At 37.5% G+C, this 16,488-nt stretch overlaps 1 protein-coding gene and 1 long non-coding RNA gene across 2 annotated transcripts; one reads left to right on the top strand and one right to left on the bottom strand.

The window, feature by feature from the left end:
- Positions 1 to 1,564: 1,564 nt before the first annotated feature.
- On the bottom strand, positions 1,565 to 3,983 carry LOC147502557 (F-box protein CPR1-like). Its single transcript, XM_086607330.1, has 2 exons — positions 2,755 to 3,983; positions 1,565 to 1,887 (listed from the first exon to the last, which is right to left on the bottom strand). Exon 1 carries the CDS (start codon positions 3,978 to 3,980, stop codon positions 2,757 to 2,759), a length of 1,224 nt encoding a protein of 407 aa, XP_086463456.1. The 5' UTR covers positions 3,981 to 3,983; the 3' UTR covers positions 1,565 to 1,887; positions 2,755 to 2,756.
- A 5,210-nt stretch (positions 3,984 to 9,193) lies between these two features.
- Positions 9,194 to 11,073, top strand: LOC147502558 (uncharacterized). The gene is made up of 2 exons (XR_015220020.1): positions 9,194 to 9,314; positions 10,399 to 11,073. It is a non-coding gene; the product is annotated as an uncharacterized LOC147502558 (long non-coding RNA).
- The last annotated feature ends 5,415 nt before the right edge of the window (positions 11,074 to 16,488 follow it).

Here is a 16,488-nt window from a genome sequence, read left to right on the forward strand (position 1 = left end):
GCTCTTGACCGGTGTGGCCAGGTCGTTTGGACTAAGTCCCAAACGGTGTGGCCAAGTCCTTTGGGACTTAGTCCAAACGACCTGGCCGAGTCGTTTGGACTAAGTTCCAAACGGTGTGGCAAAGTCGTTTGGGACTTAGTCCAAACGACCTAGCCGGGTCGTTTAAGTTTGGGGTTTCGAATTCAATTTTTTGGGAATCAATGGCATACTTGTAATAATTGTTTTTTTTTTTTTTTTTTGAAACCAATGGCACACTTGTAATAAATTGGGGTCCGCCCAACACAAATTGGGGTCCGGCAGTAACAAATACCATAAAATACTATCATAAATATTCATTAAACATCTTTGACACTACTAACCATAGATAACATCTCCACAAAAATTCATCTCATTTGGAAATCTCTAACCTAGTTAGAAGTTGTTGTAAACTTTGAATTTTTTTTTAACGGTTTATATTTTTCGATTTTGCAATCATTTTTGACATAGTTAAACGCTATCAAATTAGGTGAAATTTTATAGAGGTGAACTTCATGGTTAGTTGAACACATCCACAAAAAACTATGTTATAATTCATGTTGTAGATAAAGTTGTGGAACATGGTATAAACTATGATATAAAAAGTGTGGTAAACGGAACCTACTCGTTATATATTTGAATCCAGTGAATATTCGTAATCAGTAAAGGGTCAGTAGTTGCAATCTTCTTCACGTCCTTCATAGCAGAATGACTATTGGAAAATAATTATACCAAATATTATAACGTCGGACCTAAAGGTTATGAGTTACCCCATTAGCGTTTCAAAGTTCACGTCAATAGCTGATTTTGGAGGAGATATTTGCTTGGTTGGTTTCTGAAGTTTGGCGTTAATTGAAACTAGTCTGGTATGATTAAGGGTGCCGTGCAACTCAAATCATGCATGGCTTGTGAAGTTTGATTTGTATTATGTGAAATTAAAAAGTTTCTTCAACTTAACGAACAAAATTGATGGTATCTAGAACCCCATCGTTAGTGATTCCTGCTGCTCTCAATAGCAATTGATCCTCACGTCATGACTCGTGAATCCAGGTATTCGTCAAGTAGGTTTTGTATCGAGATGTCTTTAAAATTTCCGTATCGACATCACTGATAACAAGCCTGCAGGCATGAGACACCATAGTCTGCAGACATGAGACACATGCCATACATTGGAACCCCTGTTTTTGGCATATGGTATACTTCGTGATTTTACCCAAAATGGCAGTGTTGATTCCGAACAGCAAAAGCATATTTCACATTTGAATTTGAAGCAGGTAACCAACAGGAGAGCTTGTAATCTAAGGAGAGCAAACACAAGCTCTGTCGTCGATTATTACCTAATCTATATACTGTATTTGCCTGTTTTAATTAAGGTCTGACGTGACAGACAAATAATGTTATTACCATGTTCAGAACTAGTGCGAACGAGTTTTGCTAATGCTATTGAAATTACTATAATCTGGTATCATTAGGATCTCTGGTGGTCTTAGCAAAATACTCTGACATAACAACAGAGAGAAATGCATACTGATTCGCAACACTAAGAAAGGATGGTAGGAATAAGCTATGGTCGAACTCAGCTAACCATCAAGCTTTTGACTCCAAATATGGTTGTTCTACACTAATCAGGTAATCGAAATTCAAGCTGCATATTACAAGACGTACAAATAGATATTCCCTGAAGGACTCAACACCATGGTTGATCAAAGAGTTTAACATGACACAAACACAAAATGTAGACAAATTTGGAGGGAGACAATACGCAATTACTAAGCATGCCACAATGCCAGTGGACGCAGTACCACCGCAGTAAATCTCCATGCAGCAAGTCCTATTCATTCCTCCTCTCGTAATTTATTTACAGAAACGTTACTGTTCAGAGGAAAACACAAAACAAGGAAACAGAAGATGAAAATCGAACGAACATAAATGATACTAACAGTAATTGCAAGTAAATATAAGATGAGAAGCTTTAAATGGTGAATGAGCCTACGGTTAATTCCCTTTCTTTAGTGATACTAAAAATGATCAAAAGAATTGTGTACAAAGATAAATGAAAAGAGAACAGAGAATTATAAATGAGTGCATTGAGGCAGATATAGCATGATTATCGAGAAAAAAAAAAGGTCGGATATAGCATTACAAACTCCACCCGGTTAGAAAGTTAGAAGGACCTAAAGAATAGAGAAAAAGTTCATATTTCATCTCAGATGTATACCAAGATGAGCATCAAAGTATAAGACACGATAACAAAAAACATCCTTTTGCCACAATTGCTAATGTTTCTTACATGCTTTCAACCTTTCACAACTTTTCAGAATGCAAACTGCTGCTTAAAACCAATACTATTATAGTAGAATTATAAAAACCTGGGGAAAAGCTAAAGCCTAAAACAGGGTAGCTTAGGTCATTTCTTATAGGCAACTCCTATAAAACCCAAACGTAATCAACACTCCCTAAAGTATGGATTAAGCTCGCTTGTGATTTGAAAAATGGGGCGGAGAGGGGAGGGGCATTCAATAAAAGGCTAACTTAGCGAGAAACTTAATGTGGTATAATTCAGTTTATACTTGATAGTTAGAGAACTATCAGAGAGTCCAACAAATGACCGCAAAAGCATTACAAGGAAATAAAATAAACTTTTTTAATCATTTGATCGTGTATGATAACAATTTAAATTCATAATCAGATTAAAAAAAAATGAAACAGTTGAACTCTATAAGGAATCATAACTCTTACCTCTAGTAATAACCAACATTCTTCGGCGAAAAGAGGCTCCCTGCCAGAAACATTGGTTCGTAATCTACTGATTTGTCCTTGCAATATATCTCAAACAGCTTAGAAGCTTTCTTGTGAGGATCATAATAACAAATACCTTTCAAATGATTGAATAACAAGAATTCACCATTGCTTAGTTCTATCATTTCAGAAAATTGGATAGGCCTCCTTATAGATTCTCTTCTTACACCATATTCCTTCACCCAGGAGCCTTTTACTCCATACTCTTTCATTACCCATATCTCCAGGGCACCAGGAACCCGACCATTGATAAAGCAGAGGTGTTTCCCTAATGCCACCAAACACCTAAGTTCGTCGCAGAACCCTATGTCAAATTGAGGAGGCAGTTGGATTATACTGAATTCCTCTTTAGCCAGATTGAAAGAAAGGATGACATTAGTAGTACACGGCTTGCCACGTATATAAGCTACCCAGTGGAGACTGTTTTTAAAAAGCACACAAGACTTTCTAATGCCAGAAATGTATGGAACATTGGATGTTATAACCCTCCACTTATCCGAACCAAGAGTGTATACCTCAACATCATTAGTATACTCCAAAGGGTTCCTATATATCCAAACTACCTTGTACTCATTATTGAGTGAATCGAAACCAAACCCAGACGCGCCATTTTCGCTTAAATCCATTCTAGAGTGCATAGGCGATAAGGGAAGCCTGATATAGTCTCCCATAATTGGATTGAAAATATAAAACGTTAATCGGTGTTCAGAAGTTGGATTCCTTATTACACATAAGTTATAGTGGTCAAAACAAATCAAGCCGTTGACCATGCCCACCACCCGACTGTTGAATTTCGAGAATGGTAAAGAATATCCCAAGAAGTCCGTAAACTTAATTTCATAGGATGTTGCTAAAGTTTCAGTAGAAGATTCATTATCAAGCAAGGAAAAACCTCCCCACCAACAGTCAAAAATTACGTAACATGAGTTATTCTCAAGTGCCCTAGCATGATGAAGCTTAATGAAACTTGGGTTGCGGATTAAAGCATACCATTTTTTGGAAACCCATCTGCACTCTGAGATTGTTTTGAGTGGTAATCTCGAGAATATGTCGAAGATAATGTCGATTGGGAGCTTTGATATTACTTCTTCTCTGCCTCTGCTCATTTCGTTTTCTAGTTTTAATTCAGAAGGGGGGTGGTTTGCTATATGGAGTACTCTGCACATAGGATTTTTAGGCTTTTTAGGCAGCCCAGCCCAAATATGGCTGCCCAAAACTTGAAAAACAATTTCAATTGCCAATTTTTAGCAACTGTTAAGTTCGGGACGGATTCTGGATTCTGTTGTCTGTCTGTTAAGTTGCAACATCCAAACACTTCTAACGGCTAGTTTTTATAAAATTACATATTTATACACAATTACTTTACACAACTCTCTTACCATTTGCTCACAATTCTCACAAAATGTATATCTACTCAAACTACAATAATGAATACAAATAAAATATACGTTAAATGTCTTGTTCGTTTGGAGCCTTCAAATATTCTTCTTCAAAAACCGCCATCACGGCATCACAAAAATGCCTCAAGCTTTCGAAAAGAGTGTTCTTTTTTATTTGACGTATTCATGACACGCATCCGCACCACAACCACATGCAAACAAGCGAATGTAAGTGTAAGGGAGTGATATCCTCATCCAGGAATATCAAGCACGTGTCCAGCATAGCAGAAATACCACACCGACCTCTAACATAGTTCCCTGAACTGCCTTCAGAGCAACCTATATCATCAATGCACACCCATGAGCTACGAGATCGCTTTAGAATAGATCGACTCGCACATCTTCATACAGATCATTTTATCTCATGACTCAGCCTATCTTCTAGAAACAATCATTGCCAAAGCCATACTTATACATTCTATTTCCACAAATTACGAACCACTGTAACCACTCCCCATCATTACAGACTTCCAACCAACACCATTCCAACACTCCTTCTCAATCTCAACCCTACATTTGTGTTTGTTAGCACACGTGTTAGACATATATCCACGTTCACCAGCTATAAATACCCCCTACATAAACTACGCCAGACCTGATTCTTCTCTCCCCCCATAATCGAGAGATAGATACGTAGGCAGTTCGCTCAACAACGAACTCGGTCTTCCCCATTTCTAAACCCAATCTCTTCTCTCCTCACATTTATAAGGGATAACTAAAATGCTCCTTTATATTAGCGCCGTATGTGGTCTCGATTTCTTGAGAAACCACTTTCCAAAAACATAAATACTCAAGCCCACGAAGCATGGCAAGCCTCAAAGCTCAAATCCAAAGTTTAGCAGGTCAGCTAGGTACCATGAACAAGCACATTACCTTACTCAGGCAGGAGAATGTCACTCTGAAAGCACAAGTGAACGCGCAAACTCCACCTGGTGCTCTAGTAGAGGATGGTATCAACGAAGTAAATCAGCAGATCAACGAGCTTTCACAAAGAATAGATCAGAGCGCAGTCAAGAAGGACGCTACCCAGATCGTTCAAAAGATGTTAAAGACATACCGTGCATCCCTTTTTATAGCTGAGGTACTCAGTAAACCCTCCCTTCTAGATTTCTTCCAATCAAATTTTGCAATGTATGATGGCAGCACGTGTCCAGGTTAACACGTAGCTCGCTACATTCAGAGCCTCACACTCTATAGTGCACAAGAGTTTGATCATCTCCACTATCGTCTGTTTCCAGCTAGCCTGCAAGATGGCGTCCTTGATTGGTTCTTTTTACTCAAGCCAGACTCGATAAAGAACTTCGAGAACCTCACCGACCTATTTGCTAGTCAGTATGTTCACAACAGGCGTAAAAAAGCAGATCTTGATTCACTATTCCAGCTCTAACTTGGCGAAAATGAAACAATCCGTGCCTTCTTAGGTCGGTTCAAAACCAAACTACTTGGCATGGAAAGCGGCCTCAAAGAGTCATTAAGCCATTGGCATTCTCCCTTTGTCGAGTCACGTAACCTGTGTGCCCGGATAAACTTATGAAAGAAAGACCAGAGACTTTATCTGAGTTGTACGCTCGAGTAAACAAATACATCAAGTTACAAGAAGCCCTGAAACGTCATGGCCTAGCAGAAGAACAAGAAGTGGTAGCAATCTCGATGACTTTTACTTCAAAAGCGACCCGGCGCATGCCAAGGACGTAAGACCGGAAACGCATCAAGCAACAACCGCGAGTTCGTTGTACTCACCCAATCTCCCAGCTACATACTGGACAAGATCAAGCAAGCTGCATATTACTGACCTGACGTACGACAACTAGAAGATTGCCCTGGCAAGCCTTACTGTGCCTTCCACCAAGCAAAATGTCATGAGACCGATGAGTGCTGGGGGCCCCCCCTGGGGGCTCAAGAACTACCTCCAAGACGTCATCGGATCAAGACATATCAAGCATTATATCAATATTGCTGATGGCGACGTGCGCCATAAGCTCATGGCTCGCAGAGAGCGCAGTAGATCTTTAGCTCGCCATAAGTGCCAGAGTGTCCAAGCTCGCTCTCGTAGAAGAGAACGCCCCAGCGACCGCTCCCGCCATGAGCGCCGTCAGCACTTGTCAGATAGAGATAATGACAGAACGACACACATGATCACGTTCCAAGATGATTATGTTGCATCTTCTAGAGAAAAAGGAGACACGTAGGCACTCTCCAAGAAGTCTACTAGTTCTCTTCACAGGCCGCACCCGCCCCACGTAGTTCAGGCCGCAACGCAGGTGATATAATTTTCACAGAGGCCGACCTTAACAGGTTTGGCTCCCTCATAATGATGTTTTAGTCGTCCATGTCAAAATTAGCGACTGGACAGTCAAATGTATTCTGATAGATCCTGGTAGTTCGTGTGACATCTTGTTCTACCATACCATCCAAGAGATGAATCTACCCAAATCGGTCTTCATAGACCCAATAGCTCCTTTCTATGGGTTCAATGGCTCCAGAGCCGACCCAATTGGTGACATCATACTCCCAGTCTCTGTTGGATCTAGGGAAGACAAAGTCAGCTTCAACACGCATTTCAGCGTTCTAGACATCCAATCGTCTTATAATGCCATCCTAGAACAGCGTTGGATCCACCAAATGCAAGTTATACCATCAACACTGCATCAGGTGCTCCGCTTTCCTGGCCCTAGGGGTATGATGGAGCTTCGCAACAATCATCTCGAGGCTAGCTTATCACTGCAATCAGATTCTTTCAGCGAACAAATCCGCTGACCCGTTTATCAGCACTAGGAGCAAGCCCACCAGCTACACGATGGTCAAAGACTTAATCGCCGAGGTCAGATCCAAAGCACCAAAGCAGAACGCTGGGGGCTTTATCAAAGAAGTCCATGCATTCGCCCTGCAGTCCGGGACCCTAGAAGGTCGCCAGTTCCTATGCATCCACCGGTCGGGGACCCCGAAAGTCGCCCCGAAGACTAGTTGCTCCACCGGTCGGGACCCTTAAGTCTCCCCAAAGACTAGTTGCTCTACCAGTCAGGACCCCAGAGGTCGCCCCAGCATTTGTTAATCCACCAGTATAGATTCTAGAGATCACACCAGCCCCTGTTGTCATGACCACAAATGTCACATCAGCTCCTGTTGTCGTAACCACAAAGGTCGCTCCAACTCCTGTTGCCAAGACCTCCATTCCTCAGATCGACAGAGCACCACCAGAGATCAGTCTCCTTGAGGTTGCCACATCGTCAAAAGCAACAGTTCAAACTATAGAAAAGGAGCGCGTGAACTTGGGATCGTCTATGTAGGGGCTAACCTTGACCCTACACTCAAGGCCCAGCTTGTAAACTTTTTATCGATAAATAAAGATGTTTTCGCTTGGTCGTATATCGATGTGCCTGGTATAGATTCTAGTGTTGCATGTCATAAGTTAAACATCAAACCCTAATGCTAAGCCAGTTCGGCAGCGACCTAGGAAGCTATCCCTTAGATTTTAAAAAGCAATCAATAATGAGATCGACAAACTCAAACAAGTCGGCTTTATACAAAATGTCGATTACCCAGAATGGATCGCTGACATAGTAGCAGTCCCAAAGAAGAATGGTACAGTTCGCCTTTGCGTTGACTTCACCAATGTCAACAAGAAACACCTAAACATAGCTTCCCTCTACCTAGAATCGATCGACTTGTAGACCAGACCTGTGGACACTAATTTCTATCATTTATAGATGCATACAGTGGATACAACTAGATTCCACTTGCTGAAGAAGATCAAGAGAAAACGTCATTCATCACCTAAGCAGTTAAAATCAGATTTAATCGACAATTAATCGGTGAGTAATTGTATATCGGGATTGGAGCGAGATGTTTTCGACCGATTTATCATTTATTACACAGTTAGTGACATGGACCAAAATATCACCGATATATCCGATATATATCGGTATTTTGGTACACCGACATCGATATTTCCGACATATATCCACCGAATATAGAACTTTTTTTTTCCCGATATATATCGAAATTTTTGATATAAAACTTTATATCGCCGATATAATCGATATATCCGATATTCACGATATATAGGTTGACTTTTTGACCAATTTTTAATATAAATCCGATATTTCCAATATATTTCCGATATTTTCGATATTATATTTCCAATATATCCGATATTTCCGATATTTTAAATAGTTTGGGCTGGTCACAAAAAAATGGATATATTCGATATATCCGATATATATCGGTTTTTGGGTACACCGATATATTCATCGATATCGATATTTTGGGCCTTGGTTAGTGATATATTCGGTCGTATCGACCGATAACATCACCGATTTATCGGGCCAACTGAGAATAAAACAGCGCCGATATTATCGAAACCCAACTAGAATTATAGTTTCATCGATCTGGTGCTCTTTTCTTTGTCTTCCTTCATTTTGAGTCAGTATTCTTTTGTATTTAGATTAGGGGTGCAAGTGGATATCTAAATATTCGAATCCGATTCGAATTCGTATTCGAAAAACCGAATATTATCTGAAAATTTCGGATTCGGATTCGGATTCGGATTTTTTTTATGTCTGAACTGGTTTCGGATACAGACATATCTGCATCCGATAATATCCGATCCGATTTAAAAAATTAATAGTTTTTATATATAATTAATTAATTAATTTTTTATTGTATAAAATATTATATAAATTATAAACTAATAATATAAAAATATAATAACAAAATAATAATAATAAATGACAAATATATATATTTATACTAGTTTTTATAGTGGTAAAATAAATTATTCAAAGCAAATAAAATTTTAATTAATTTTTATTTTCGGATCGGATATTGATATCCGTTTCGGATATCCGAAATCGGATTCGGATAATTTTTTTAATATCCATCAAATTCGGATTCAGATTCGGATATCGATATAAATTTTCGGATTTGGATTCGGATTGGGATACAGACGTATCCGCATATGAACATATCCGTTTGCACCCCTAATTTAGATAGATTTCTTAACTATGAATTCTTCTCAATTCTTTCACGCCTCTCTTTCTCGCTCAATCACTCAATTAAAAGGTACTCTCATCCTTTTCATTTATCGCCAAAAATGGCATGTATTTTTTTCCTCAAGCTGTTGGGTTTGTTTGTGATAAATCGCACGCGGGCTTTTATTTTTTTCTAGCAAGAACTGAAAATGTGAAAGCTTAAGGTTGTTTGCTTCTCCGTAAAGATTTGTTTGATAGTTACTCTCTCTCTCTCTGATCTCTTTAAATTTGGAATGGTAGGATTAATTGTTCTTAAGTTAGTTAAAGTTTGATCAGAAATGGTTTTATGAATCATATAAAGTTAATTGGTTCCTATAAAACATTGTTGAGGATAATGATGGTGTTTAATTGCAAAGGCAGAAGCAAACAAGCTTTCTCACGTTGTTATAACAAATACCATTCCAAAGCCATCAATTATAACAAGCAATGAGTGCCTTGGAATTTAGCCTTGTAAACCCCATTGGAATAAGGAGGGGGGTTTTTGGTTTTACATGTATGGCTTCTGGGACATTGGTGGAAGAAGGTGTTGTTGTTGTTGTTGTTAGTGATCCAAATAACTTGACACCATTGAAGGATAAATGGAGTGGGAACAAAGTTTACACAAGAAAAAATTTAAAAAAAAAGACATTGGATGTTTCTTCACAACCACCACCACCATCGACGACTTTTCACGACGCAATTTTTTTGGGGTCGAAAGATTCTACAAGTGTTCAGAACCTAAAGGAAGTTGAGAAAGTAGCCGTTGAGGTCATTCCGGAGGTTGAGGAGAATCATGCTAATTACAATTTGTTGGAGATGTCAAAGCAGGAGATAAGAGATGTGAAGGAGAAACTTGTGGATGAACTTGAACAAGTGAGGAGTATGCTGAAACAGGTTGAAGCTAAGGAGGTGGAGGTTAATAATGGGTACTTGGAGGAGGAGGAGGAAGCGACGACTATGGATGTGGAGGAGGATGCTGTTGTTAGGAACAATACTCATTCGCAGTTATCAGTTATAAGCTAATAGCCCAAAGATAATTTGTAATTGCTGAAAGAAACATGTGAAACTACAGCCTTGGAATTTAGTCTTTTATAAAGTCTAGTTTATATTTCTTTTGTTCTTTATATCTATTGTAGGTACACTCAAGAAGAGAAATTGTTTGTTGCAAAAGATGTTGAATGATCTCGTCTACATCCAGTACAATAATAAATTGGAGCGACAATATAATGCCCAAGTGGATGCTCAAGTGAACAAGGCTACACCAAATCCAATGATTCTAACAGAAACGGATATGGATGACAATGATGATTGGGTCATTCCAACAGACGAGGAGCTTCAAGGTTTTGTAAGAGAATGCTGACAATGTTACTTGGAGTCAAGTTGAGGCGGCAATGGAACCACCAATTCAATAGTCAAACACTAACGTGTCGCTGTCGTATTCCTTACATGATGATGCACCAGATTTATAAGATCATATAGAAGATTTGACACTTGAAAAGGTGGGAGATTTAGAAGGCCACATAGAAGATTTGACACTTGGAAGGGAGAGTGAAGTTGAAGGGAATGTGCTGGATGAAGATTTCGACATTGATGATAAAAGCGCCTTTTGAGTATTTTAGTTGCATATGAACATATGACATGTTCTTAATCTTTGCATTAGTCTCCAGGATTTCATGTTTTGATTGTTTGATGTGAATATGTCAAGTATGGAGACATATTTTTATTATTTTGTACTTGTAAATTGCTACCTTTACTTTTGATTTTTGAATGTATATAAGATATTAACATTAATAACTTGTGTTTTATTAAAATGTTTCTTACTTATTGGACCTAATATTGTTGTTTATATTCTATATTTCAAAGGTATAATAGGCATTTTTGTATATAATAATATATACCGATTCAATCGATTAAATCACCGATTAATCATCGATTAACCGATTAATCGTATATCGCTCCTAGACCAATTACTATTGAAAACCAATTTTAACTGCTTAGTTCATCACAGAACAGGGAATCTACTGCTACAACGTCCTCCTGTTTGGCCTCAAGAACGCTGGAGCGACTTATTAACGGCTCATCACTAACATGTTCCAGGACATGTTAGGCGACACCATGGAAATCTATATCGATGACATGATAGTCAAGAGCAAGAAAGCGGGTGACCACCTCACTCACCTTGAGCAGGCGTTCTCCAGATTACGCTGAACTCAGATGAAGCTGAATCCCGAAGCAATTGACCGACCTGCTTACCAAACTGAACATATCCTAGAAATCAGCGACCTGTGCCCACTCTCTGATAGTCAGATGAATCAAACATGGATGCAGCCCATAATAGAGTACATTCAACATGGTACAATCCCAGAAGAGCGTACTAAAGCCAGACAAGTTCAATATCAAACACGTCGTTATTGCCTAATCAATAATAAGCTATTCAGAAAGTCTGCTGGCGGCCCTCACTTGAGGTGCATAAGCCTAGAACAAGGGAGTGATACCCTTATCCAGGAATATCAAGCACATGTCCAACATAGCGGAAATACCACACCGACCTCTGACCTAGTTCTCCAAACTGCCTTCAGAGTAACCTACATCATCAACGTACACCCACGAGCTACGAGATAGCTCTAGAACAGATCGACTCACACATCTTCATACATAACATTTTATCTCATGACTCAGCCTATCTTCTAAAAACAATTATTGCCAAAGCCGTATTTATACATTCTATTTTCGCAAATTACGAACCACCGTAACCACTCCCCATCATTACAGACTTCCATCCAACACTCCTTCTCAATCTCAACCCTACATTTGTATTTGTCAGCACATGTGTTAGACAGATATCCACATTCACCAGCTATAAATACCCCCTACATGAACTACGCCAAACCTGATTCTTCTCTCCCCCCCAGAATCAAGAGATAGATACGTAGGCAGTTCACTCAACAACGAACTCGGTCTTCTCCATTTCCAAACCCAATCTCTTTTCCCCTCATATTTGTAAGGGATAACTAAAACGCTTCTTTACAGTAAACAACTACTTTTTGCATACATGTCAGACATGGTTTTCCAATGCCATCAATATTTGTATGTGAAGTATTTGTCGTGGTCGGAGGCGGCTTTCAAGATTCGGATGAAGAGATGGTGTTGCATCCTAAACCTCCTCTAGAAAACATCAAGAGAATCTTTCGGATTTTGCACGAACTAATCCCTCATAATTTATTCTTCTTGGACTATGTTGCCATTAGAAATAACTTCTACTTTCAGTATTGGGTTTGGGGTATTGGTCTCTTTTTCCATCTGGTTGTTCTCAATTTGGAGATGATTTTGTTCTTTTTATTTATCCATGGCTGAAATTGTAATTGCTTAAACCCTAGCCAGTGAGAGAGGTTAAAGAAATAATCAGAAAATTAGGTATAGGTACACAGATACAAATTTCTTTAGTTCAGAGGAAATAGCAAACATTTTTTTTGTTTTTCCTCCATAAAAACTGAAATTTGACATCTGTCTCAAATTTCAGACTGACTTTTACAATTTTGACCTCTTTTATTAGTCTCTACTAAATAAGCCAACTACCAACAAAATAAAAACTACGAACTAAATCAGTTACCAAAAGAGTAGTGGGTTAATAAAAATAACTAAAATTCATCCGAAATCTACAAAATTCCAATTAAAAGTGAAATGAATTTCTGGGGAGACCAAAATAATGTGGAAAACATCAACTTCAAAAACGGAAAAAAGGTATGTTGATTACAACTAATTTCAATACAGCTTTAGCAATTTAAAATACATCTCTAATAATTTTGAATAACATATTTAAGCTTTGTTTGATGTAATTCAAATTGTGAAATTGTGAAAGGACAAATGACTTTTTTTTTTTTTTTTTTTTTATAAGACAATTTTATTATTTGACAGAGAAGAGGAATGCAAATCTGACTCTGATTTTGAAGAATGTGTTGGAAAAAAAAAGAAACAAAAGATTAAGGTTGAAGAGGATAAAAAGAAAGGAGATGTTAAAAAGGAAGGAGAGACAACAAAAGAAGACATTGACAATCGAGATATTGAAGAACTGAAACTTACTATTGGAAAACTGCAATTCCAAAAGCACGTGTTGATAGAACAACTTAAATTGTGTCATGAGGAAATAATGGAGCTGAAAGACAAACAAGGTGCAATGAGCGCTAAAAAAATTGTTACTGAAAGTATGATTGGAATGGGGAAGGAGCGACAAGAAATAGACTATATTTATCTAGGCTTTGAGTGTCAAACATGTAGAAAAGAATTTACAAATGACAACCCTGCAGATGCAAAGGGAAAAGAAAAGAAAACTACAATAAAAGATGAGTCAGAATCGATGCCATTGGAGAATCTAACAAAAGACAAGTTGAGAGACGTTGCTACAAGCCCACTATGGAAATTTCTAGATGATGACTAAAAGGTTGTGGTGCAAAATTTCTTCAATCAAGCTTCTAAAAGGTATTTGATAATAGTTTATGAAATAAAAATGGCATACCCTTTTATTATTTCAGCTAGTAAATAGTAATACAATATTATGTAGAAGTTTTTTTTTTCTAGGTTGGCTTTATATATTTTAAAGATCTACCTTGCCGTTGCATGTTTTTGATTGGTTATGATGCTTTAACTGCTTTTGCTTAAGTCATAATTCTTTCATTTATTTTAGCTTGTGTGTCGTAAATGAGTCAAAAAACAAATTAAGAGTTGTAAACAATAGAGGTAGAGCAATTGGCCTAGCTTGGTTTGGTCCCTAGATGATCCAACTTCAGTTTTTTCCAAGGATTTCCTAGTCCATGTGATACATAGCCACTGTTGTTGCATATATGGTCAGTAATCTTAAGCAATATAAAGACGGATAATATAAACAAAGAAAATAAGGAGTACCATGTTCAGTTTTTGTGTTGCCATTTTTGGGTTATTGGATTTATTTTCCTTTGTTTATAAGTACTTTCTAACATTATATTGAACAATCATTATGGCAGCACAATAGTATGGAATGGAGGTGATTTCAACATTAAAGGAATTGTACTTGAAGATCTAATGTTTAATAAATTTTTAAGTAACGAGGTAATGTTTGTTAATGCATTATAGTAAAACTTCCCATAAAATGATTAGCAATTAATCGCAAAAGCACTAACTATTGTTGGCCTGTTATTGTTTACATGAATCATGTAGATCATTGACTGGTTCATGTCATATTTGAGAGAAAACAACACAAATAATGCAATTAAAGAGCAAATTCTTCCATTCAATGTGTAAGGTAAATGTTAGCTACCAATCCCATATTTTTTTTAATCTATGTTATCTTCTTCTTTTCCTTTTTTTTTGGTAAACTAAAACAGTTACATATTGTTTCTAGACATTTATTACAAATGAGAACCAAAAAAATGTGAGATCCTTTCTAGAAGATGTTTTGGAAATAGTTGAAAAAGATGTCATGTTCTATTTCTTTCCGATTAACACACCCAAAACAAAAAGGTCAAGGGACAACTACCATTGGACACTTCTGAGATTGGACTATGACACTTGGGAGTGGATTTATTTCAATGCGTTGCTGCTAGGAAAGACCTCAAAAGACAAATACAAAAAAGATGCTAAAGTAATGGTTAGTGACCTTATTAAATGCACCTCTACTTGCTTCTTCTTGCGTGGTTTAACATTGTAACTAAATACATTATTATGTTTCATTGTGTTAACCTTAAAGCATTGCATTCAAAACTTATCTTAACAAAGTCTAAATAGTTTGTTTTTGGCCTCTCCTTGCGAATCATCTGACCAAGTCCTTCCTACTTGAACCCAGTAAATAGAGATTCACTTATTTGTTTCTTGTATTATTTCATTTTCTAACTAAATAATTGAATTTACAGAGAGATAAAGTGACTGAGTTGGTGAACAAACAACGCTATAGAGAAGGCAAAAAATTGTTGCCAACAGATTCCCCAATTCAAGTTATGACCTGCCCACAACAATGTTCACCGTAAGGGGATAAACTTGAAACTACTTTATAATTAAAATATATTTATTCTAAACTGGACTTAATATCAATTTCTTTGCAGGGAAGACAGTGCAGTTTATGTATGCAAGTTCATGCAATGGTCATACGAGGGAAAAAACAAGTTCTTGTTCGAAGAAGGCAACTTTGAAGAAAAAATCCAAAAGACTCGTGCAAAATTTGCCTACAAGATCTTGTCTGAAAAGTACAGAAGTTGGACTTCAAAGTCAAATAAAAGCAATGAGATTTGAAAAGAAGTATGTAGCTGAATTTTTTTTCTTATTATTATTTGTGTCCGGAGGAATAGGGGATTGGACAGATATATGCAGTTGGATGTTAAGTCTTAAGTTCAATATATGCACTGGGAAGTTAAGTCTTAAGTTCAATATTTGTACTTGGCAGATTGATTCAAGTTCCAATGTTTTTTTGGAAACAGAGTAGTTGGTATTCTTATGATAATTGTTGTTATCCTTAATCTAGTTTTTTTTTTCAACTTAAGTGTATTATACTTCAAAATGGAAGATCATATACACATAAATATACCAATGATAAGGTTTTCACACAAACAATGCAGGTTTGGTGGCAGATTCTTTTGCATTACTCGCTTCGAGTCATACGCCAAGCATCATCACAAACTTCGCACTCTTTGAGAATTTTCCTCTGTAGTGAGAGAAATTCTACCATGGGTACACTTGTCACAGAAAATATCCCCGCAATTTCTGCAGTGATGATTGCACACAAATATCCTCTATTATCCTTAATCTAGTGTTTTTTTCTAGTGAACCTATAAAACAATGAAGGATAAGAGACAGCTAGGAAATGACTACTTTTTTCTCAAACGCCGATGCTTTTTTCGAAACTCGAGCGAGAATGCCTTTCCCGCAACATCCTACAGTAAACAATAACCCTGAACAATTATCCTACACCCTAAGCATTAACCCCTAAACCCTTAGAAAATCAACCCTAACCCCTAAGCCCCTAAATCAATTAGGCAATGAAAGTGTGAATAAGGGATCATGGAATAATTCTGCAGAGATGTTTGGTCCAACACGCCATACCACATCTCAAAGATTAATGATTGTTTTAAATTTCAAGATAGACTGAAACTATGTAGAATTATAGACAAAAAACTGTGTGAAATTATTTCACATTTTGTGTTCCGTTTCTTTTGTTGTTATCATGCATGGCCCCATGATAGCAGTCTCATCAAGTGCTAGCA

Source organism: Coptis chinensis, chromosome 4 (genome assembly GCF_015680905.1).
Source record: "Coptis chinensis isolate HL-2020 chromosome 4, ASM1568090v1, whole genome shotgun sequence".
NCBI lineage: Eukaryota > Viridiplantae > Streptophyta > Magnoliopsida > Ranunculales > Ranunculaceae > Coptis > Coptis chinensis.